Source organism: Bos indicus x Bos taurus, chromosome 22, assembly GCF_003369695.1.
Source record: "Bos indicus x Bos taurus breed Angus x Brahman F1 hybrid chromosome 22, Bos_hybrid_MaternalHap_v2.0, whole genome shotgun sequence".
Lineage (NCBI taxonomy): Eukaryota > Metazoa > Chordata > Mammalia > Artiodactyla > Bovidae > Bos > Bos indicus x Bos taurus.
Genome location: NC_040097.1, coordinates 10,083,197 through 10,105,074, shown reverse-complemented (window position 1 = coordinate 10,105,074; position 21,878 = coordinate 10,083,197). Strand labels below are relative to the sequence as shown.

General features: G+C 49.4%; 4 protein-coding genes across 6 annotated transcripts in view; 3 read left to right on the top strand and 1 right to left on the bottom strand.

The window, feature by feature from the left end:
• Positions 1-26: 26 nt before the first annotated feature.
• NICN1 (nicolin 1) lies at positions 27-4,336 on the top strand. Of its 3 annotated transcripts, none has more exons than XM_027522902.1 (6): positions 27-265; positions 1,486-1,662; positions 1,932-2,045; positions 2,476-2,547; positions 2,862-2,966; positions 3,041-4,336. In XM_027522902.1, the coding sequence occupies exons 1-6, from the start codon at positions 134-136 to the stop codon at positions 3,080-3,082; spliced, it is 642 nt and encodes a 213-aa protein (XP_027378703.1). In that variant the 5' UTR covers positions 27-133; the 3' UTR covers positions 3,083-4,336. The 3 variants fall into 3 exon arrangements, with proteins under 3 accessions (XP_027378703.1, XP_027378705.1, XP_027378704.1); XM_027522903.1 differs by having other exon boundaries at positions 42-265; positions 1,546-1,662; XM_027522904.1 differs by lacking the exons at positions 2,862-2,966; positions 3,041-4,336 and adding an exon at positions 2,751-2,853.
• Positions 4,337-4,604: 268 nt separating this feature from the next.
• On the top strand, positions 4,605-9,154 carry AMT (aminomethyltransferase). The gene is made up of 9 exons (XM_027522900.1): positions 4,605-4,908; positions 5,012-5,179; positions 5,708-5,788; positions 6,098-6,229; positions 6,619-6,697; positions 6,981-7,126; positions 7,213-7,393; positions 8,007-8,162; positions 8,264-9,154. The coding sequence occupies exons 1-9, from the start codon at positions 4,819-4,821 to the stop codon at positions 8,440-8,442; spliced, it is 1,212 nt and encodes a 403-aa protein (XP_027378701.1). The 5' UTR covers positions 4,605-4,818; the 3' UTR covers positions 8,443-9,154.
• Positions 9,155-9,441: 287 nt separating this feature from the next.
• On the bottom strand, positions 9,442-12,541 carry TCTA (T cell leukemia translocation altered). The gene is made up of 3 exons (XM_027522906.1): positions 12,101-12,541; positions 11,703-11,757; positions 9,442-10,725 (listed from the first exon to the last, which is right to left on the bottom strand). The coding sequence occupies exons 1-3, from the start codon at positions 12,321-12,323 to the stop codon at positions 10,683-10,685; spliced, it is 321 nt and encodes a 106-aa protein (XP_027378707.1). The 5' UTR covers positions 12,324-12,541; the 3' UTR covers positions 9,442-10,682.
• A 162-nt stretch (positions 12,542-12,703) lies between these two features.
• The window catches only part of RHOA (ras homolog family member A), a 50,365-nt gene continuing 41,190 nt past the window's right edge, over positions 12,704-21,878 (top strand). Inside the window, exons 1-2 of the mRNA XM_027522905.1 lie at positions 12,704-12,928; positions 16,864-16,941. The gene's annotated coding sequence lies outside the window, so the exon portion shown is untranslated. The remainder of the gene's footprint in view (positions 12,929-16,863; positions 16,942-21,878) is intronic.

Sequence of the window (21,878 nt, the reverse complement as noted above, 5' to 3'; positions counted from 1 at the left end):
TTGACTGGCCGGGCTGGCCTAGCGCGAGTCCTCTCGGGAGTTGTAGTTCCTGAGGCCCTGCTGAGGACGCCGGGAAGAACCATTGGGCAGAGGCCAGGAGCGGCGGTTGTGAGTAGTCGCGACCGCTGCCACCATGTCCCGCGTGTCGGTCCCCTGCCATGTGAAAGGTACAGTGGCCCTGCAGGTGGGCGACGTGCGGACCTCCCAAGGCCGGCCTGGTGTGCTGGTCATCGATGTCACCTTCCCCAGCGTCGCGCCCTTCGAGGTGAGCAAGCCCTGTGGGCGCGACCGGGGCTCCTGGGCGGGGCTTATCTGGGAACTCGGGCGTGTCCCAGGCAATGAATCGTTTGCTGAAAGCCTCTGCGGTATCTCGCCCGTAATAGTCAGTTAACCATTTCTTTATTCCTTTTGTTAACACATATTAGAGTGCAGTTTCCTCTTCTGTTCACTTCAACATCTCTCCCCCATGTCCAGAACGGTGTTAACACGGAAGTGCCAGAATAGTAGGCTAGGTGCTCGAAATAACAGTTTTGAACCAAACAGAGGTGCGAGGTGATTTTGTCCCTGGCCACTGGCTAGGTATCATTTGACAATGAATTACCCCCATACCTGCTGCCTGCCCATTCCAACAGACCCTGCTGTTCAACTCAAACTTCATCAGGATCTTCCCAGTGGCTGCAGTTTCCAGACTCCAGTTACCGTGAGTAACTGGACACCTCAGGCCCTCAACACAGGACAAAGTCCACTTTCTAATGGCCTGACGTTCAGAGCCACTTTGTGTCTTTGCCCTCCTTGCCTCTCGGCCCCACCCACTTTGTTCTGTAGTGTATGGTTCTTACTCAAGCTGTTCCTTTCTCTAGGCTGGGAGACTTCATTAAAGTGCCCAACCCTGGTAATTCTGATTCAGTAGTTCTGGGGTGGAGCCTGTACACCTATGCTTCAAAAAATTTTTCCTTCAGTATTTTTTTTTTGGCTGCATCATGTGGCATGTGAAATCCAAGTTCCCTAACCAGGGATTGAATCCCAGCCCTGGCAGTGAAAGGGAATCCCCTCCTTGATTAATTCTGATGACTATGCAGTGATGAGAACTACTGTAACTAGGCTGAACCGCTCTCTGGCACAGGCATGTGCCAGGTTCGCTTCTTGGTGCTCCTTTGTATGTGCTACTTTTACATTTTCTACCCTTTGACCATCCACTTGAGGAACTCATCTGTACATTTTCTCACTCCTCTAGAGGTAGGTAGGGCTCTGGCCTCTGGCAGCATCAAGGACATGCGGCGAGACCTGAGATCATGGTTTGTTAGCATGATGTGCTTATTTAGACTGTGAGTTCTTCTAGGAAAGCAAAGCACCTGTGGATTCTTATTGAAATTGTTAGATTGGTACAAGAGTCCATTCCTCAGTGGAGGAAGAGGTGGTGCTTTTGAAACCCCTCCAGTCCTGGACCCTGGTCTGATTTGTTTTGGTGGGTTGTGTGTGCCCTAGTTGCAGGAGATCATGTTTAAGAATTACTACACAGCCTTTTTGACCATCCGTGTTCGCCAGCACACCTCAACACACACTCCAGCCAAGTGGGTGACCTGCCTGCGGGACTACTGCCTGATGCCCGATCCGCACAGTGAGGAGGGAGCCCAGGAGTACGTATCGCTGTTCAAGCACCAGGTCAGCTGGGACTCAGCGTGGCCAGGGCAGCCCAAATGAGGGCTCCCAAGGGGCCTGGGGTCTGGGCCAGGATACATGCGCGAAGAGGGGTGGGCAAGGCTGGTCTGGGCTGTGGTTCTTTGGTGAGTGCCTTGGAGGAACTACTTTTTCTTCTCCAAGGCCTGGGGAGAAGGCCCCTTGGCTCATTGCTGGTTGGCTCCTGGGCAGTGAGCTGGGGCCTCTCTGGGTCCTTGTGTGTGTGTGTGTGTGTCTGTGTGTTTATGCGTCAGATGCTGTGTGACATGGCCCAAGTACTGGAACTGCGCCTGATTCTGCGACAGCCATCACCACTGTGGTTGTCTTTCACGGTGGAGGAGCTTCAGATCTTCCAGCAGGGACCAAAGGTGAGTGACCAGCTCAGAGCTGTTGGCTGGCCCTTTCTCCACGGGGCTCCTAGCTATGGCTGGAAGGCCTGGGGGTGTGGGTGGCAGTGGATGGGTAAGGATGGGGAGACTCACAGGGAAATTAGCCAGGTGGGAATTCTGGAAGCTCATGATGAGCGGTGAGGGCATGCCCTCATATTTCCTGACTTTGGGGGCTACTTGCCTCTTTCATATCTGGAACTTTCATGGACCAGAATCTGCTTCTGACCCTTGTCTTTATGGGGCTTCCTTCTGCAGCAGAATTTAGGCAGTTTATGTGCCCGTGGGTCCTGAAAAGGATTTTCTCAGTGTCTGGGGCTCAGTGGCCCTTCTTCTGTCGTCAGGACCTTGGGCTCTGGTTCCAGGGCTCTCCTACTGTGCCCTTCTCAGGGCAGTACCCTTTGCTTTGCAGAGCCCTTCCATGACCTTCCCCAAGTGGCTGTCCCATCCAGTGCCTTGTGAACAGCCCACTCCCCTTCTTGAGGTAAGCCCTCGCCCTGGGTGAGAACCATGTGTGAACAGCTTTGGTGTCCAGCACAAGCCCAAGGGGACACCTTTCTGCAAGAATCTGGGGCTGGACCCAGGGCCCTTGGTTCACCCTGTGGGACCTCCCTTCTGGGATCTGAGGCATCTCTGTGGGGCTGGGCCACCTACTGCACATCAGGCCCTATCGTCCTGTTTTACAAGTCATCTGGGAATGTCAGCTGGAGGGCCCCACAGCCCCGCTTGGCCTCTCTGGAGTTCTGAGGGCACTGCTGGGGAGAGACCCATGGCCACTGACCCCTCCTTCTGGAGCAGGGTCTCCCAGACCCCAGCAGGGTATCCTCCGAGGTCCAGCAGATGTGGGCGCTGACAGAGATGATCCGGGCCAGCCACACCTCCACAAGGATCGGCCGCTTTGACGTGAGTGATCGCTTCCCTGTGAGTGGCTCCCTTTGGCCTGAGTGGGTCAGGTCTGATGGTCTTTTGTGTTGCAGGTGGATGGCTGTTATGACCTGAACTTGCTGTCCTACACTTGAGCCGTGGCTCGTCAAGACGTTGGCCGTCCGTGCCCACCTAGGCCCAGTTTGGACCCCCATCAGAGGCTGAAGTGCTGTCCCCATGCATTCCAAGTGTTGCCTGCATGCACCTTCTGTCAGGACCACTTTCACAGAGTCAAGATTCCTGGGGGCTCACTGTGTTGCTTTAGCATGAGCTCCTAGAGGGGATGCATTCTGTCCTCAGCTGACTGCAACCCGAAACTCCTCCTCCTCCCTAAAAACACTCCAGTTCTGTTACTAAGAATCCCTCTGTACCCTGTGTTTCTCTGCCAAGCTGCACATTCCTGTCTTCTGCCTGCTCTCTCACCCCAGAGTGCAGAGGGCTAGGGTCACCTCCCAGAACCTTGGAAGTTGGCTAAATTAATAGCTTGGAAGCTTGAGGGAGAAACAAGAACCCCATTTCTTCCTTCTGCACCTCCTAATGGTCTCTCTCCCTTTGTGTTATGCCCACAAAAAGAAAAAATTCCTGTCTAAACCCTTCTGCTGCTCACCTTGGGAGCCACACAGGGCTGGGAAGTGGGGCAGCCTGAGTCCCTTGGTCCCTGAGCTGGCTCCTGGATGTGTGTTCAAATGGGTCTGTCCACCTATTGGGTCTGGGCGGGTGCCTCCAGCAAGGCTGGGGCCTGAAAATGAGTCCTGGGACTTGGCTGCCATCTGACGGAGCCCAAAGCATATCCTTGCCCCTCCTCCATTCACCCCCTTCTACAAACCATGCTCAGAGTGATGAGGGATCAACTTTGGTGGGGTGGTGGGTCTGGGTGAGGGTTCTCAATGGTGCTTTTTGAGAAGCTGAGGTTTCCTACAACCCCAGGCCAGCAGTTGAAAAAGACAGGCTGTTTTCTTATGAGAAAATCCTGCTTCTCTCTGGTTTTTCGTGGCTTTCTTCTGGTGGCTATTGGGAGGCAGTTCAGCAATGTGTGTTGGACCTGGCCAACTGGATGTCTGTGCGGTTCAACAGCTTTCTGGGGGAAGGTCAGCCACCTTTTGTGGTCACCTTCTGCTCTCCACCATCAGAGTTCTTGCAAGTGGAATCTGCCTGCAGGGTCATTGACTTAGCCCCATTCAGCTTTTGCTAAGAGGGTAACGATCGCAGTCTTGTCCTCAAGGAGTAGCAGCCCTCAGTGTGTATGGGTGGGAGCGGGGAGGTCCCTGGGATGGCAGACCTCCTGCACAGCTGTGTCCCCAGCACAGGGCCTAGTGTGCAGCAAGATCAATAAATACCTGTGGAATGCATCCCTGTGCTGGCTATCTATGTTCGCCCAGGGAGAGAGCAGGAGACCCTCCCAGGAGGCCAGGTTACAGTGGTATTCCACCTACCAGGCTGGCTCCACCCTCCTGTGCCCTCTCCACCCCTTCCCCTCCCCCCAGGTGACCTTACATGCCTGTTTTCCCAAACTGGTAATTCAGGCCTTTCAGCCCTTTGCAGTACTTTGGCCCTTTGGAGGCAGGGCGGTCAGCCCAGGGAGGTCTAGCCCCTAGCTCTATTTTTGGCTCTGATCAGATGGAAGAAGAGCCCGGGGCTATTTTCCTGCTAGAGGAGTCAAGGCACTGTGTGTGCTAAAGCCCCGCCTGCCCTTGGGGCTGCCCACTCTCTCTTGTAATTCCCCCAGGGCGGGGGGAGAGAGACCTATTTAAGCAGGGCCCGGACTACATCTCCCAGCGTGCCTGGCAGAGTGGTGGCCTCTGTGCGTCGGCTGTACCAGTTGTAGGCAAACATGCAGCAGGCTAGGAGCATGGTATCCCGTCTGAGCTCGCGTCTGCAAGCTCTGGCCTCGGCCCCATGCCGTTCGCTCAGTTGTGCGCAGGTGGGCCGGAGGCTGCTGGGTTGTGTTGCCAATCTTGGAGGGTGGGGGAGGGGAGAGGGCTGGGGTCTGGGGCCTTGGTGGCACTGAGCCTGGCCGCCCGCAGGACGTGCTCCACAGGACACCGCTCTATGACTTCCACCTGGCCCACGGCGGGAAGATGGTGGCGTTCGCGGGCTGGAGCCTGCCCGTGCAGTACCGGGATAGCCACGTGAATTCACACCTGCATACACGGCAGCACTGCTCGCTCTTTGACGTGTCCCACATGCTGCAGGTGAGCTGGGGGAGGGCGCCGACTGCCAAGCCTAGCGTCCTTGCCATCCACAGCTGTGCAACCCCTGGCCTTTGCTGGGAGCTGGATACCCAGAGCAGCCCTCTCAGAAGAGTTCGAGGTCTCGACGGTGTAATAATGGACTATGGCCAGACCAGTTTAGAGGGTCTCCTGCTCATCTCCCCATTTCATCTTTCCAGCCTGCTCCCACTTAGGGGTACCTCAACGTCCCGGGGGTTGCTGGGGCTACCACTCATTGTCATCCACCATTTTGGATGTTGGTTTGGAAGAAGGGGTATTTTAGGAGGGTGCCAGGCCCTTTCAAGTTCCCTAACTTCTCTCAGTGCATCTCTTGAATTGGCGGATGTGGGGAGTTAAAGGGGGGCTTCTGCCTCTTGCAGAACAAAAAGACTAGTCAGGCACTTTGGCTGAATTGGACCCGGGCCCTCGGGGGAGGGAAGATGCTTCCTTGTCCATTGCCTTCCAGACTAGCTACTGCAGTGACCTGACGCTTTCTGATCTCTTTCCCAGACCAAGATATTTGGCTGTGACCGGGTGAAGCTGATGGAGAGTCTAGTGGTTGGAGATATTGCAGAGCTGAAGCCAAACCAGGTGGGGCCCCTCTTTTATTTCTGCTCAGTGAGCATCCTTAGATGTGAGCCAGCAAACCCATCTGAGTCCTGGCTTCAGGCCTGGGGGCACAGAGCTGGAGCAGACATAGTTTCTCAGGACCTGTATTCCTGGGGGATGGAGTACCTACGGGGCCTGGGCTGACCCAGCTTGCTCCCTGCACCGCCATTTCAGCCCTGCACATGAGGCTTTATGAGTCTCTGGTGGCGGGGTGGGGCCAGGGGTGGTCTGCCTCACACTTCACCTTGGCCTCTTGGAGCTGGAGGCAATGATGCTCCACTTTGATGTTAGGGAACACTGTCGCTGTTTACCAACGAGGCTGGAGGCATCTTAGATGACTTGATTGTGACCAGCGCCTCCGAGGGACACCTGTATGTGGTGTCCAATGCTGGCTGCAGGGAGAAGGACCTGACCCTCATGCAGGTAAGCCCCTCTTGTTGTGTTCTAGGTACCCTGTCCTCCTAATTCACAGAGTTGCATCCTTGTCCAGGACAGACCTGGAATGGATAAGGGGTTCAGACAGTGACTGTGAAAAAAAGCAGGCCAGTGGGCTCTCCAGTGTTGAAGAAGTGGGGGGCGAGTAGGGAGGTGAAGCTGATCCTGGCCCCTAAGTGAGCATCCTCTGGTGAAGATGGAGGGCTGGAACCTGGTGTTAGAGCTTGCAAACCAGGGCTAGAGTCATCCCTACCATTTAGTAGTTATATGACCTTGGAAGACGAGAGCCCACTGTGCTGAGCTCTGTGGCACCTGGCCCACAGCAGGTGCTCAGGGAAAGGGATCCCGGAGCTAATGGGATATTTCTTTCCTTTCAGGACAAGGTTAGGGAGCTTCAGAACAAGGGCAGTGATGTGGCCCTGGAGGTGATGGATAATGCTCTGCTAGCCCTGCAAGGTAAGTGGGCCAGGCTGGGCTTGCAGTTGACTTCTGCCTTCCAGGTTTCCTCTACGGCTTGGCATGAAGGCCATGCTGGGGGAAGGTGAGGGTGTTGGAACCTAATTCTGTGTTTGGTATCATGCCCTCCTTATACCTGCCATGAGGCTCTGTGGGCAGGAACATCTCCTTCCATCTACAGGGTGGGGCTTGCTCGGGGCTTGTTCTTATCCCGGAGGGCTGTGATCCAGCTCCCTGGGGGCACTGGGACCCGGACACTTGGTTACTGGCTCCCTGGACCCAGGTCCCACTGCAGCCCAGGTGCTACAGGCTGGCGTGGCTGATGATCTGCGGAAACTGCCCTTCATGACCAGCGCTGTGATGGAGGTGTTTGGTGTGTCTGGCTGCCGTGTGACCCGCTGTGGCTACACAGGAGAGGACGGTGTGGAGGTTTGTCAAGAAGCGGGCATGGGGTGGTGCCGGGCACTGGACTCTGGGGCCAGCTGCCCACCTGCTCTGTCTGGTGTCCCTTGCAGATCTCAGTGCCGGCAGCGGAAGCCGTCCACCTGGCAGCAGCTCTGTTGAAAAACCCTGAGGTGAAGCTGGCAGGACTGGCAGCCCGGGACAGCCTGCGCCTGGAGGCAGGCCTCTGCTTGTATGGGAACGACATTGATGAGCACACCACACCGGTGGAAGGCAGCCTGAGCTGGACACTCGGTGAGCTGGGCTAGCACTCAGGGAGGGGATCCTGAAGGCTGGAGGGACCCTCACTGAGACCAGCCCAGGACTGCTTCCAAGGCTGTGTAGCCTAGAGCAAGGGACACAGCCTCCCTGAGCCTTCATTCTCTGAAGGTGCCACAGTGGCTTTGCCCAGTAGAGGCTGAGGACTCTCAACAGAAGTGAGGTGGGCAGGTGAGCCTTCAAGACCAGGGGCAGGAGGTGGGTGACTAACTGCACTGCAGGGGAAGGAAAGGAATCAGGTGCAGGGGGGGCCTGAATGAAGGGGCCTTGATGCTGGATGGATGTTGTACAGGCGGGCATGCTCAGTTGTGTCCGACTCTTTGCGACCCTAAGGACTGTAGCCTGCCAGGCTCCTCTGTCCATGGAATTTTACAGGCAAGAATACTGGAGTGGGTTGCCATTTCCTATTCCAGGGCATCTTCCCAACCCTGGGATCAAACCCGCGTCTCCTGCACTGGCAGGTGGTTTCTTTACCACTGTGCCACCTGGGAAGCCCTGGAGGGATGTTACTTGGGGTCCTTGTTGCTGGGACCTTCTGTGGTCAGAGGTCTGATGGGCGATGGTTTAAATCTATTGTGTTACGCTCCAGGGAAGCGCCGCCGAGCTGCTATGGACTTCCCAGGAGCCTCGGTCATTGTTCCCCAGCTGAAGAGCAAGGCACAGCGGAGGCGTGTGGGGTTAATGTGTGACGGGGCTCCCGTACGGGCACAGAGTCCCATCCTGAGTCCAGAGGGTACTGTGATCGGTAGGTGGACCAGGGAGGCTGGAGAGCGTTGTCCCTCCCCTAGGAGGGCGGGGGCCCTGGGCTGGCAGGGGGGTATTGACACACGGCCTCTGCCCGGACAGGTGCTGTGACCAGTGGCTGCCCCTCACCCTGCCTGAAAAAGAATGTGGCAATGGGTTATGTGCCCTATGAGTACAGTCGGCCAGGCACCCCACTGCTGGTAGAGGTGCGGCGGAAGCAGCAGCCGGCCGTGGTCAGCAAGATGCCCTTTGTGTCCACAAACTACTACATCCTTAAGTGAGGATGAGTGGGGGACGGGGCCTTTCCCTCCAGGAGCCTCACACTGAAGGGCATTCTACCAGGGGTTAGTCAGGAAGCTAAGGCAGAAACACACCCAAGGTGGGTGGCTAGGTGGATGCTGGTTCTTGTCTGGGTGAGCGGGGACACACCACCCGTTGCTGCCTCATCCCGTTGCCACTGTATCTTCAAGAGCGCATTTCTGAGTGATGGACCAGCCCACGTGCCATTGACCCCTCTCTTGCCTGCTGGAGAAGATTGATTCTGGTATCTCATCCTTCCAAAAGGCTCACTTCAAGGGGAGAGAAAGCCTGCCCAACCTACCTCACCACGGTTTCTCACACTGCAGTGCCAGCTACCTCCTCTAGTTCACTGGCCATGAAGGCAAGCCATTGGCTTTCTCTGGGCAGGGGTGTGATTCCCGACTTATAGAGGGTTGGCCCAGGAGGGCTGCAGGGCCCATGTGTAAACTTGGGGATGGCTGAGGTGGGCATGGATCCACTCTTTCACATTCTCCAGTTGGCCCAGTCTGCTGCCCAGTAGTCAGCCACGCCAGGCTAGGCTCACCAGCTGTTCTGAGTCCCAGGGCTGCTGTGGACAGGCTGGGCCTCCTCCCCGGCTTGCCTTATCCTGAGCTGACCTTCACCCCTGGGACTTATAATTGGACTCCACAGACTACTAAAAAGTAAATAAATAAGTGAGCTTCCTTCTTGTTCTCCAGAGTCTCTAGCTTCATTGTTCTCTGTCCACAGACTTCCTGGGGGTGCCAGTCTAATGCCGGCCTGCCTGGCCGAGGCTCAGAGTGGGTTCCCCTTGAGACAAGCAGCTCTATAAGAACTAAAGGGGTGCCCCTATAGGACACCATCACTGCTGGTAGGAAGCTGGTATCCCCTCTCCACCTCTGCAAGTCTGGGTGCTCAGGGGCAGCGGCCCCCAGGGTGTTCCCTCCCCAGTTTCTGCTGTGCATGCGCACTCCGTCCTGTCTGAATAACCACACACTTGATGCACTTCCAGGTTTAATAAGCCACATCCTCAGTTGAGCCTGGGGTGAAACGTGAGACCGACTGTGAGTGTGGTGTTTGTTGTCAGTAGGCGGGCCTGGGGCTGCAGAACCATCATCCCACCACCAGTCCTCATGCACGAGCTCAGCACAGCCCTACTCCAGTGCACACTCCAAAGATGGCCTAGGCTGCCAGATGGCAATGTGACATTTACCAGAGAGGAAGCAGGCAGTGGGACACTGAGATAGCTGCTAGCCCAGCAGAAGCAGGCAGACGTACGACCATCGGGGAGGGAGGCTGGTCCAGGCCCACACTGCTCATCTGGAGCTCGTGTGGCCCACTGTGGAAGTTGCAGGGCTGCTTAGCATACGGGCAGGATGAAGCTCCTCTGGTCCCGGGTAAAGATGGGAAGTGGGGAGGCTGCAGGGCACAATGGGGCTGCTCTGCACTAGCTGCTTAGTTTGTCCCTGTGACTGGCAGGGCACAGATGCACAACCCCATGGGCACTTAGGCAGTGGGGGTGGGAAGTCACCCCTGAGACTCACCCTCTTTCAGGTACCCAGCTTCCTTCCGGGAGGGATTAGGTGGATGAGTATGATGCTTGGGAAAAGAACTTACACAGCCCGACTCCCACCTGGAGAAGTCAAAGGAGGTGGGTGTTTGGTGCCTCCATGTCTGGAGGGTGCCAGCTGCCCCCTGTCTTATACTAAATGGACAGCTAAGTAGCCACAGAATATAAGGCTGTGTCCAGGCCAGGATTCCCTGGCTCCCTGCCAGCAAAGCAAAAGCAAAGAAATAAAGCAACCTCAAGGTTCAGGGGAAAACAGACCTGCCTGAAAAGCCTCAGAGGTGATCAACCTCAGGATTCCTCTCAGGGACAAATCTCTACAGGATCACATCCCGGGGGATGGGAGGAAGAACAGGAAGAAGCCAAGACAGAAAATGGACTGTTGGCCTCCCCAACCGCAGAAGCTTCTGAGCTGACCCCTGAAAGGAGGAGGAGGTCTTCTCTCCTTAAGGCACCCAGATCAGGGTAGAGGCAAATTCTTTACTGGCCCAATGCCTGGGGCTGCTGAAGGCAAGGCCAAGGGCAGTGGAGGCCCAGCCCTGCGAACACTGGGGTACACCCTGCCCCCAAACCCATCCCTTCTGCCATCGTCCCTGGGGTCTGGGCAGCAACAGGACTCAGTGTGGGAGCCAGGAGACCCGGTGATACCCGTGGAGACCCCTCTGCTGGCTTCCCTTATTCTCTGTGGGTTTTGAGAGGTTCATTTGCTGCTGTTTCCCTGAAAATGACAGAAGAGAAGAGGAGTTATTCCATGGACAGTACAACAGTCTACTTATGGGGGCTGAGCTGGGCTCAGTAAGGCCACACTATAACCTAGATCTCTCTGCTGAACTTCCACAGCCCTCACTGTGGTGGGAAGGAGTCCCACCTTTCACCTGCAGGCTTATTCTTCCTCCTGCTTCTCCACTTTGTGCATGGTGCTCCCATCCTTCACGAGTTGCCAGGGACAGAAACCTGTGCATTGGCAGGCCTCCTAACTGGCCTTGTGCCCTCTCTATTGGATAGGGTGTTTCAAGTCCCTCCACGCCTTCATGTTTGACCTCAGACGTCACAGCCTTGTCTATCCTTCCAATATGTCACCCTTGTTCTTGCCTCCGGGCGTTGTTCTGTCCATTCTCTTTGCTTGGTACACCGCCTTGCCTTTGCTCTCTGTTTAGGTGTCTGACTTGGAAGACACCTGCTCTGACAGCCCTCACCTCTGCACTGCTGCCCGCCCTTCCTTTAAATCTCTAGCTCCCCCTCTGAGCAGGGCCTGGGTTGTTCTTCTCTGGACCCAGTGGGGACCCTGCCATGCGGTAGGAGCTCAGAGATCACCTGAATGAATGCTCTAACTAGTGACTTCATGTTTTACACATGAGGAGCTGATCCTGAGGAGGCCAGTCGGGGCACTAAGGACAGAGGGTCCTGCCTTTCCAACTGAGGGGCTTACAGTGGAGTGGAATCCTACAGACTTGCCACTTCATCTCTGAAATTGTGACAATAATACCATCTGCCCCACAGGTTACTGAACAGGTTATGGATGGCTATAAAGACATCAGTGTCATGAAGCCTGAGGTCTATTGCAGGCCCTGGAATGTGCTGCGAATGCCACTAAGCTGGTGGACTACCTTGAGAACTCCCTTTCCCTGTCCTCAGCTCAGGAGTGGCTTCTGCCTACTAAGCGCATGGAGTAGAAATCAGAATAGATTTACTCACCAGGAAGGGAAATGCGTGGAGCCATCAGGTGTGGATCCGTTCTGGCCGCCCAGACCTGGGGGCAGGAACACATCCAGAAATGCAACAGGCTGGCGGTGGGTATCCGAGCAGTTATCAGCCCAGGTCAGAGGTACTGTTTGCTGGACAGAGTAGTGGAAGCCCTAAGGGACTAGTGGTATTGTCTGATGGGGGGTTCAAAGGAATTTATACGTTATGGGTGGACTGGTGGGGTTTTCGGTGTGAAATGAATGTTGACATGGGTCAGGGGTACAGCATTAAGTTGTGATGAGGTTCTCAAGGGATCAGTGGTAATCTGGGGGGGATTCGGGAGAGCCCAAAGGTACACTCTATGGCGGAGGGGGTGTGGCCGGCCCACGGAAGCTGGTGGGGAGTCTCACCTGGGCGGTGATACAGCCCGGTCACCGTACTCCCGTAGAACCCCCACGCCAGCTGGATGCTCAGGAGACTTAACACCAACCAAAACAGCAGCAGCTTGAAGAGAGTCACGCGCATGTCTTGCGCCTCCCACTCCCGAAGGAACTCGCTGCCGAGGGCGCCCAGCGCGCCCAGCACCGTGGCCGGTAGAGCCTGCAAGGACTGCCCAGACCAAGGTTCCGCCATGACTGGCCGGCGCCTCACCCGGGGGACTGTCACTGTTGTCCCCACTGCGCAAGCGTCTGGTCTTCCGGGCCCAGGTCCTCTAGTGCGCACGCGTAAACCTAAGCAAGGCGCGTCTACCTCGCTTGCGCGAAGAGTTGGCAGTTTGGGGCGGAGTATCAAAACCGCGCACGCGCACCTAGCCCCACCCTACTAACTTAAAGGATGAGTGACTAGAGGGGTATAAAATAGCAACCAGGTCTTTTATAGCCCCGGAGTTCCCGTGATGCCCCACGCGGCTGCAATGATTGGTTAAGCGCCTTGCCTTTAGGGTGTGGACGCGCTCCTGAGCAATCGTGGCTGAGCAGGGAGTGCGCGCGCGTGCGCGGGGCCGCGACTGGGCCCGGCTCGAGCCCGCTGGGCACGCGGGGGCGCGCACGTCGCTCCCCGCCCTCCCGCCGCCGTCGCCGCCCGCTCTTGGTTTCTCGCGCTCCCCGCCCGTCGCTCTCCGTCGGTTGTCTCGTTAGTCAGCCGCCGCCTCCTCAACCACCCGCCGTAGTCCTCGAGCTTGCGACTCGAGGACAAGCGTCCTCAGCGCGGAGAGGCCGGACTCGGAGTCGTCGCCTGAGGTGAGTGAGACGGTTCCCTCCTAGCGCCGCGGCGCCGCGGGCCCGCCCGCCCGGCACTCTTCCGGCCGCCCGCCGGCCGCCGCCCCGCCGCGGCCGCGCCCCACCTGCTGCTCTTGGCCGGCAGCACCAGCACCAGGACCCTGGCCCCTGACCCCGACTCCAGGCCGGGGACCCAGGCCCGGCTTCCCAAAGCGGCGGCCCCGCCCGCGCAGTCCCCGGAAGCGCGCCCCGCGGCCTCCCGCGCCCCTTCCCCCGCCCGGCCAGGCCTGCTAGAGCCCAAGCCGCCCGCCCGCGGTCCCCGTCGCTTCCTCTCTCTCGGCCGAGCCGGCAGGGCGGGGGCTCTGAGCCGGGCCCCACGACCCGCCCGGCAGCCGGCCCCTGTGAAGCGCGCGTGGCTGTCGGAGTTGAAATGGGAAAGAAACTCTTTACAACTCCATTTTGGCTTTTGCATTTAATATGAAACATGAATCACCGTTTTATACTGCATGAAGTCCAGTTATGTTTTGGGTATTTTCTTTTTTAATGCAGTATTCTTTGAAATTTTGTAAGTAAAGCATAGTGTTGAAATCTTAGAGGTTAGGATTCTTCGGTATTGAAGGGAATTTTCCGGTTGAAAGGAACATTTTTTTTCATGATTTAAACTCTGTGGGATCACAATAAAGTAATAATTTGCTTAGTCTAAGTTGCTACCTTGATTAGGAATCAGCTAAACATCTGTGCTTAGTTACCTATTAGATCCAGTTACAAGTTCATTAAATGGCACTGTTTGCAGTCAGTTTGGTCAAAACCATGTTTAGTAGTTTATAATGGAAAATTGGCATTCTTTCTACCTGGAGTTGGTTCACTCGTGTTTCTTAATAGTCCTGATTTAACATTTTTACCTCTGTTGGTAACTTGTTTGACTCTTTCTGTGTTTTAAGTCTTTTTAAATAAATCTTTCTTGCAGGTGTGTAATGGGATTATATTCCTGCCAGATCTGAAGGGGGGAAAATACTTTAAAAAAAATTCTTTTAAATGTTGTTTGTGGTGAGAATTTTTCTGCCACTTAGTGTCGCACACCCAGATGTGTAATGTTTATGTACCATTGCTTGATTGTCACTTTAGACATGGCTCAATTGCGAGAGATGTTGTTTTGAGCATTTGGCACAAGTGACATTGTTTGGACTGAAATACAAGATTAGTTCTTAATTGTAAAGGACAATTAAGAAAGATCTCTTTTGATAAATTGCCTTAGGTAGTTGTTTTTGTTTTGTTTTTTTTTTTAGAGCACTGGTGGGTGGCTCTTGGAGACATAAAATGTGTAAGATTAAAAACAAACAAAAATATATATAACATGGAATTTGGTTTTAGTCAACGTCTAGCCCTAGATTTATAGCCTCTGTTCTCATAAAAATCCATACTAGAGGCAAGAAGAGATTAGGAATCCACTAATTTTTTTCATTGATCAAGAATTTTAGACCTGAAAGCAATCTTCAGGACTTGTATTCCCAACCTTATTTGCAGATGGGAAGCTGAGTCCCAGAGACTTCAGTAAATTTCCCACAGTTGTATGTCTAGTCAGGTGCCAGCCAGAACTATTTCTCTGTAAGATCTTCTCCATGTCCTCCCAAACAGCTTGCTTAGAGTCAGCTAAAAGTCAGGACTTTCAGCTTATTCCAGTGCTTCTCCTTTTATGTATTGCTGTTTTTTTTTTTTTTTTTTTAATGTATTGAGAGAATCTAAAAGTTTTTTAAAGCAAAGTTCAGTTCTTTAGCTTTTCCTCTCCTTTCTGTAATTTGGATGGTCCTATAGCAGTTGATTGAAATAGGTAAATGAATATACAGGGTCTCTGCCTGGTGTAGTTTCTGGTTTTAGATGTTATGGCCTTTTCGAGGGACCCAACTTATTCCAGAGGCAGGACCAGGCTCCCCTGTTCCAAATCCAATGTAATTATGCCCTGGTAAGTTCTAATAGGCAACTGTGGGCTCTTGATTTGAGGTGGGATGGGGAGAAAAAGCATATATCAAGAATATAGTTTCATATGTATGTGGTAGTGGTTTTGCTGGAGTGTTTTCAGCCCTGATTCCTTGTTTGTCAGTTAACTCTTTTTAAAAGTTTAACCTGGGAGACTTCCCTGGTGGTTCAGAGTTAAGACTGCAGATCCAGTGCAGAGGGCACAGGTTCAATTCCTGGTCAGTGAATTAAGATCCCAGATGTTTCATGGTGTGGCAGAAAAAAGTTTAACCTGGCTATGTGGGAGTGTAAGTTATTAGGAGAGTAAAAACATAGATCTTCAGGTGTTTCTTGTTCAGAGGGTGGAGTCCAGGCAGTGACTCGAGGAGGTGGGTTGCTACTTTGTCTTGGAGCTGAGAGATTTATGTTAACTTTGCCAGAAGAAAGACTGATATTTTCAACTTTTAAGAGCACTAATTTGGATTTGCTGGGCTTCTATAGATAGCACCTCAGATTTAATTGCATTGTGGCTGGTAGTGATAATTTTAAACGGGATTGAACATAATCAGTGGATTTTATCACATATTTGTAGTTTAAAAGGGAATTAAAAAGAGAAAAAAGGAATTAAGGGAATTTCTTCTTCCCTTACCACTTAGTTTATACCTTTATGCTTGCACTTTGACATTAATGTAACCAAATTTTAAACTTGTGTTAATGTATCTTCCTATAGTCTGCTCTCTGGGGACATGCTCACTGTTAAATACTTGTGAGATTAATAAATTAAAATTTTCAAGACAGTTTGAAGTTAGTAATTACTGTAAAATTCCTATTTCAAGTGACTCATTTTTAATCTGTGGTGCTGTTGTATTAAATAAGGGCCTTGTATACTCATAATTATGGTAGTCATGTGACCAAAAATCAGATAGACATCGAAGCTGCTCATTCTGAGTGTTGGTCTGAGTTTATTGGTGCTTCCTCCACATGATTCGAAAACATTTTTATAGCAAATAATCATCAAAAACATGAGATACTCTTAAATCTGAGCCAGTTTGTAGTTGATAGCAGAATGAGGTTTTTTTTTTTTAAGAGGATGAGTAAAGTAAATGTGCTTAAGCATATTTATAATAGCATCTTAATATTCCAGGAAAGGGAAAGAGAACACAAACAGCCAGTGAAATAAGTTTGCAGTGTAGTGAAGGGAAAAGTAGGAGGTAAAATGAAATTAGAGAGGTGGGCAGGGACCACATCATGTAGGATCTTTTAGGACATGGGACGTTTTTGGATTTTTTATTTTAATCATCAGATTTTTTTTTAAAAATGAGGATGATGATACGATCCTACATTAAACAGTTAGAATCATTCACCAAGAGCAGGGGATATGTCTGAATCCACTCTGCCTTCAAAACAGTAAACTAATACTGCTCATTTCTGACAAAAGTATCAGAAGGATTTCATATTATTAATGTCTTTAGCCTAATAACTTCAACCTATGTTTTTGAAGCCATTGGCTTTTGGACAGTTGTCTTTTAGCCTGCAATGTCTCTGTAATGCCTGTATTAAAAAGGAAATGTAATTTGATAAAGCAGGTCATTCAGATGTTCATGGTAGGCTGGGTGGTAGGCATACAGGTGTTCAGTGTAAAATTCTTTTACCTGTGCTGTGTGTTGATAATGCTGTGTGTTGCATGTCTATAATTTTGGAAATTTTACATAAAATTCATCTGCTTTTGATTTTAACTTTCAAAAGGGGAACATTATAACATTCAGAAAATAAGGTTGATACTGTGCATTTTGTTGAGTGAAAGAGGCCAAAACATTTAAAAGTGGTCACTTTCATGGTATGTCGATTAAAATTAAATTCTGCATTTATTCCTCCTCTGGATTCTGAATTACTTACCAGGTCTTTGTGCAAACCCGTTTTACATCTTGTGCTTTGTTTTTCTCCCCCATGAAATGAATAGACGTAATTCCTGATTTCGTTTTATTTTGTGTGTGTTTTTATAGTGCCTTTCATCTGAGAAGTCAGGGCACTTTGTAGAACTTCTGCCATACAGGCCGTGGGTCTTGCAGCACATTTGTAAGGTATGTAAATAACTTTCATTCCTCTTTCTCCATGGAAGAGAAATTATTATGTATTACATATTAACGTAAGTTCTAGGGAAATGTCGGTGCAGTACTGTTTTGATTTTCTTTTCCACCAACCTTGAGATCTTTATCTTACTCCATAACTTTCCCCTCTGGTCTCATTTCCCTATGTCTCTCCATACAATACTCCTATAACTTCGTTTTTCTCTTCTGTTCTACCAGTGTTTCTTCCTTAGTTGACAGTATATTTTCTAACCTCTTAATCTTTAAGATGTGTTTACTGCATTTTACACATACTTCTCTCACTTCTGTTTCACTCTCATCTTAATTTCTTTTTTTAATGTCTTTACGTTTTCATTTTTTCTATAGTTTGGTCACCTTACACACATCTTACCACAGCCTGTGCTATGGGTATGTCTGATTGTCAATAAAAAATAATTCAGTCAGAGAATGAAGATTGGAGGATAATTCTTCCTCTTGCCAGAGGAGTCAGCAGTAGTACTGGTTTGAGTGGGAGCGGTGTTAATAGCAGGTGTAACAGCCCACTCTGGGGCTATTCAGGTATTTTAAACTGATTACAAATAAAGGAAATAGAATCATCTAATTTAATTGATACCAAGTATCCTGATTTGGTACTATTTTGACTACCTTTTCTTGTTCTCCTTGGGTCGGAGGGAACTCTATATATAAAGAAGAGAGCTGTTAAGAGGATGAATATTCTCTTTTGGTGAGATGGGCTACCTGGCAGGGAAGTCACATAATGGTAATGGTTTGGGTTGGCTTTGAACTTCTTAGCATGGTAAGAGGAATGGCCAAGCTAGCTTGTCATTTTTCATTCATTGAAGAAATAGTTCCTCAATAGCTACTATGTGCCAGCAGTCTTGGGACACATTTGAAGAAAACAAAGGCGGTCCCTGCCCTCAGATAGTTTTTTCTTTCTTTTACATTGTCTTCTTTATTCCTAAAAACATTAACATTTTGAATCATTTCATCTGCTTTTCTCAGTATCACTGATGATAAAGTAGAAAGCACATCCAGGGTTAATGGTCACAAAAACATTAGTAGCACTGCCCATTTGTATTCTAGTAGGGAATACTGATGACCTATGGCAAGAGATTAGCCAGTGCAACTGCTGGACATAGGATGACAGCTAGACTAGCACTGCTCGGCATGATGCTCTGTTGCAGTCCCATGAGGCTTGAAATTTCTCCTTTCAGCAGATTTGAGTGATGCTTTAAAGTGGTTTGATTGATGGCCTCTTTTTAAAAAAGGACACACTATGTTTCAGGGTTTTCTCAGTTCAGTTTTTACATTATTGAGTTAAAAACAAAAGTAAAGTTATGCTTTTGCTCTGTAGGTTTGCTTAAATCAGAATTTTTTTTTTTTTAAACTGGGAAGGCTGATGGCCCTATAATTACAAAAGAATTCTGCCAAAGATGACCTGCCTGCCTGTCTAGCTAGCTATCCATCTGTCTTTAAGCAGATTATTTAATTTCTTTGAAACTCAGGACCTACATCTGTGAAATGAAGATTCCCTTTCATAGGAATTTTAGATGAAATAATATGTGAAGAGCATAGTGCTCAATACATGTTAATTTTCTCCGTTGGTGGAAATACTTGTTCTAACTCTGGTAGATTCTTCAGGTGTATTTTTCTTCTAGGATATCAGTGCATTGAATTTATATAGTGACTGTTTGCTTTCAGAATGATGAGGATTTTGATAGGAAGCTTAGTTATATGAATTTCTTTACTGCTGCCTGACTGTATAGGAGAAGCACACGTTTGTTGTTGTCTTTTGTTTAACTGTAGGAGTTGGTATGTTGGACTAAGGTTTCACCATCATTTTTATACATGTTAACTGACATCGTGAATAATAGTTTGGTAAACATGAGACCATGTTAATCACAAGTTGTCTAGATTCATTCTTGGGTTGTAGTAGTGATTCTGCCTTTATCTCACGATGTAATCATTTAGTTTTACGCTTAAGCATCAGTAAATAGTAGCAGCAGAGATGGCACTCTCCAAGAAATGGACAGAAAAGTAGATCCATGGGGTGGAGATTTTTTTCTATTACTTGCTGCCACTGCCTTTTATAACTGAAGGGGTTTTGAACAATATCTAATCCATGCCAACTCATACACATTCATGTGTCTAATTGTAGCTGAAGAATCTTCAATCACAAAGTATTTATTTATCCTGTAGGAACTATATGCAAACTTCATTTATCTTTCAGACTTACTCTTCAGAAGTATTATTTTCCATTAATTAAGTGTTCTCACTTTGCATCCTTACCATAGTCCCTAAGGCTGCTGCTGCTACTGCTAAGTCGCTTCAGTCGTGTCCGACTCTGTGCAACCCCAGAGATGGCAGCCCACCAGGCTTCCCCGTCCCTGGGATTCTCCAGGCAAGAACACTGGAGTGGGTTGCCATTTCCTTCTCCAATGCATGAAAGTGAAAAGTGAAAGTGAAGTCACTCAGTCTGTCCGACTCCTAGCAACCCCATGGACTGCAGCCTACCAGGCTCCTCCATCCATGGGATTTTTCAGGCAAGAGTACTGGAGTGGGGTGCCATTGCCTTCTCCGGGAAGACAGTATAAAGGGCCTTAAAAAATAGAATTATCATATGACCCAGAAATGTCACTTCTGGGTTAATACCCCAAAGAATTAAAAGCAGAGTCTTGAGATATTTGTACAGGTGTGTTCACAGTAGCATTATTCATAGGAGCTGAAACAGGGAAGCAGCACAAGTGTCTTCTAGCCAGTGAATGGATAAGCAAACTATGCTATATACATACAATGGAGTATTATTTAGCCTTAAAATGAAAGGAAATTCTGCAGTGTGCTACAACATAGATGAACCTTGAGAACATGCTAACTGAAATAAGCCAGTCACAAAAAGACAAATACTATATGATTCCACTTATATGAGGTACTTAGAGTAGTCAAAACCATAGAGACAAAGTGGAATGGTGGTTGCCGAGGGTTGGGGAGGGGTGAAGAATAGTCGAGTAGGGGAGGGCAGTTAATGTGCAGTGGGTATAGTTTTAGACTACAAGATGGAGAGTTAGTGGATACACTGTGGTGATGGTTGTGCAACATTATGACAGTATTTAATACCACTTAACTGTACGCTGAAAAATGGTTAGGATAGTAAACTTTGTGCAGTCCTTCTCTCAGACTTCGGGCTTCTGTTGGAGCTTTAAAGGTATTTTAGGGCAAGCGGGTTGGTAAAGTGTGGATATTCAGTGCAGAGCAGAAGGGGTTGAGCTTGAAAACAACAAGCCTTTCTCACATCTCAGCCTCCCAAGGTTCTCACTTCAGAGAAAACCTTTGTACCTGTTTCCTGTATATAAACCAAGTAACTGTTTTATATGTATCCTTCTAGTCATACTCTGTCCCTTTTTTATATAAAGACTAATGCACATCCCACTGTTATACATCTGTTCTTTCCCCTTAACAATATGTCTTGGTAATTATCTGACAAGATAGTTGAAAGTATACATTGTGGAAAATAGTTTGGCAGTTCCTTAAATAGCTAAATATAGAATTACTGTGAGACCCAGCAATTCCATTCCTAAGTATATACCTAAAAGAATTGAAAACAGGTACACAAATGCTTGTACATAAATGTTCATAGCAGTCCTATTCAAATAGCCAAAGAGTGGAAATAATCCAAATGTGCGTCAACAGGTGAATGGGTAAACAGTGTACATACCTACAATGGAATATTCTTAGCTATTTTTTAAAAATGAGGCACTGATACATGCTGTAGTATGGATAAACCTTGAAAGCATTATGCTAAGTAAAAGAAATCAGACACACAAGGCCACATATTGTATGATTTCATTTATATGAAGTGTCTAGAATAGGTAAATCCGTAGAGACAGAAAGCAAATTGGTGGCTGTAAGGTGTTGAGGGGAGGGGAAACTGAGGAGTGACTGCTTAATGAGTATGGGATTTTCTTTGGTGGTGATGAAAATGAACATGTTTTGGAATTTGGTAGAATTGGTGGTTGCACAATATTGCAGATATACTAAACATTACTGAATGATGCACTTTTAGAAAGTTAACTTTATACTATGTGAATTTCACCTCAACTAAAAAAATTGTTAAAATATATGTTGAGGTCTGATCCTGAAGAGTTTTCAGTTTGTTAGTTGTGGAAACTTGAGAAGAACAGTGATTTTTGGGCCAAAATGCAGTGTGCCTGGCTATGCAGTGTCATTGCTGAAACATCTGAGCAGGCCATGAGCAGCTTGGGGCTCTTGCTTCATTTTCCTCTGTGTGTCATTTCTCAAGTCAGGCACTGTCTTGGGGACAATGTCAGTGGAGAATTAGGTTGCACAAAGTCCAATTCTGATTCTGTGCATTTATTTAAAGTTCACCCTGAAATATTTACATTTTGAAGTCAGTGATACAATGATCCTATTAGGAAGCCAGGAGGTATGTTCTCTCCCAGTATTTCTTGGCCCCCTACCCTGCAAAGAATTTAAATCTGGGATGATTCCTTGTTGGCAGTGTTTCGGAGGCTTTGTCATTCTCCTCTGCTTATGTACCTTCGGCCTGCTGCTTTTGGTCTCCAAGGTCCCTTGAACTGATATTGACCCTTGGCAACTGCTTGATCAGGATGGCTAAATAATACTGATAGTACTAGGCTCAAGCTCATTCTGAGCAAATGGACAGATGGTAGTTTGGGCCTCCTTGCCACCCAGTTTCCAGTGTAGTTCATAAATGCATTTGTTTTCAGTTTACTTCCCCAAGTAGTTACTGGTGTTTCCAGTGTGCTCAGCACAGTCCTAGGTATGGGTGAACCAGATTGTTGATAAGACAATTTCTGCTCATTGCATTGAAACATAGTTTCTTCCTTTGACTTAAGGAAGAAGTTTGTATTATATTCATTTGTATGTGTATTTTAACAAAAAGACCAAAACAG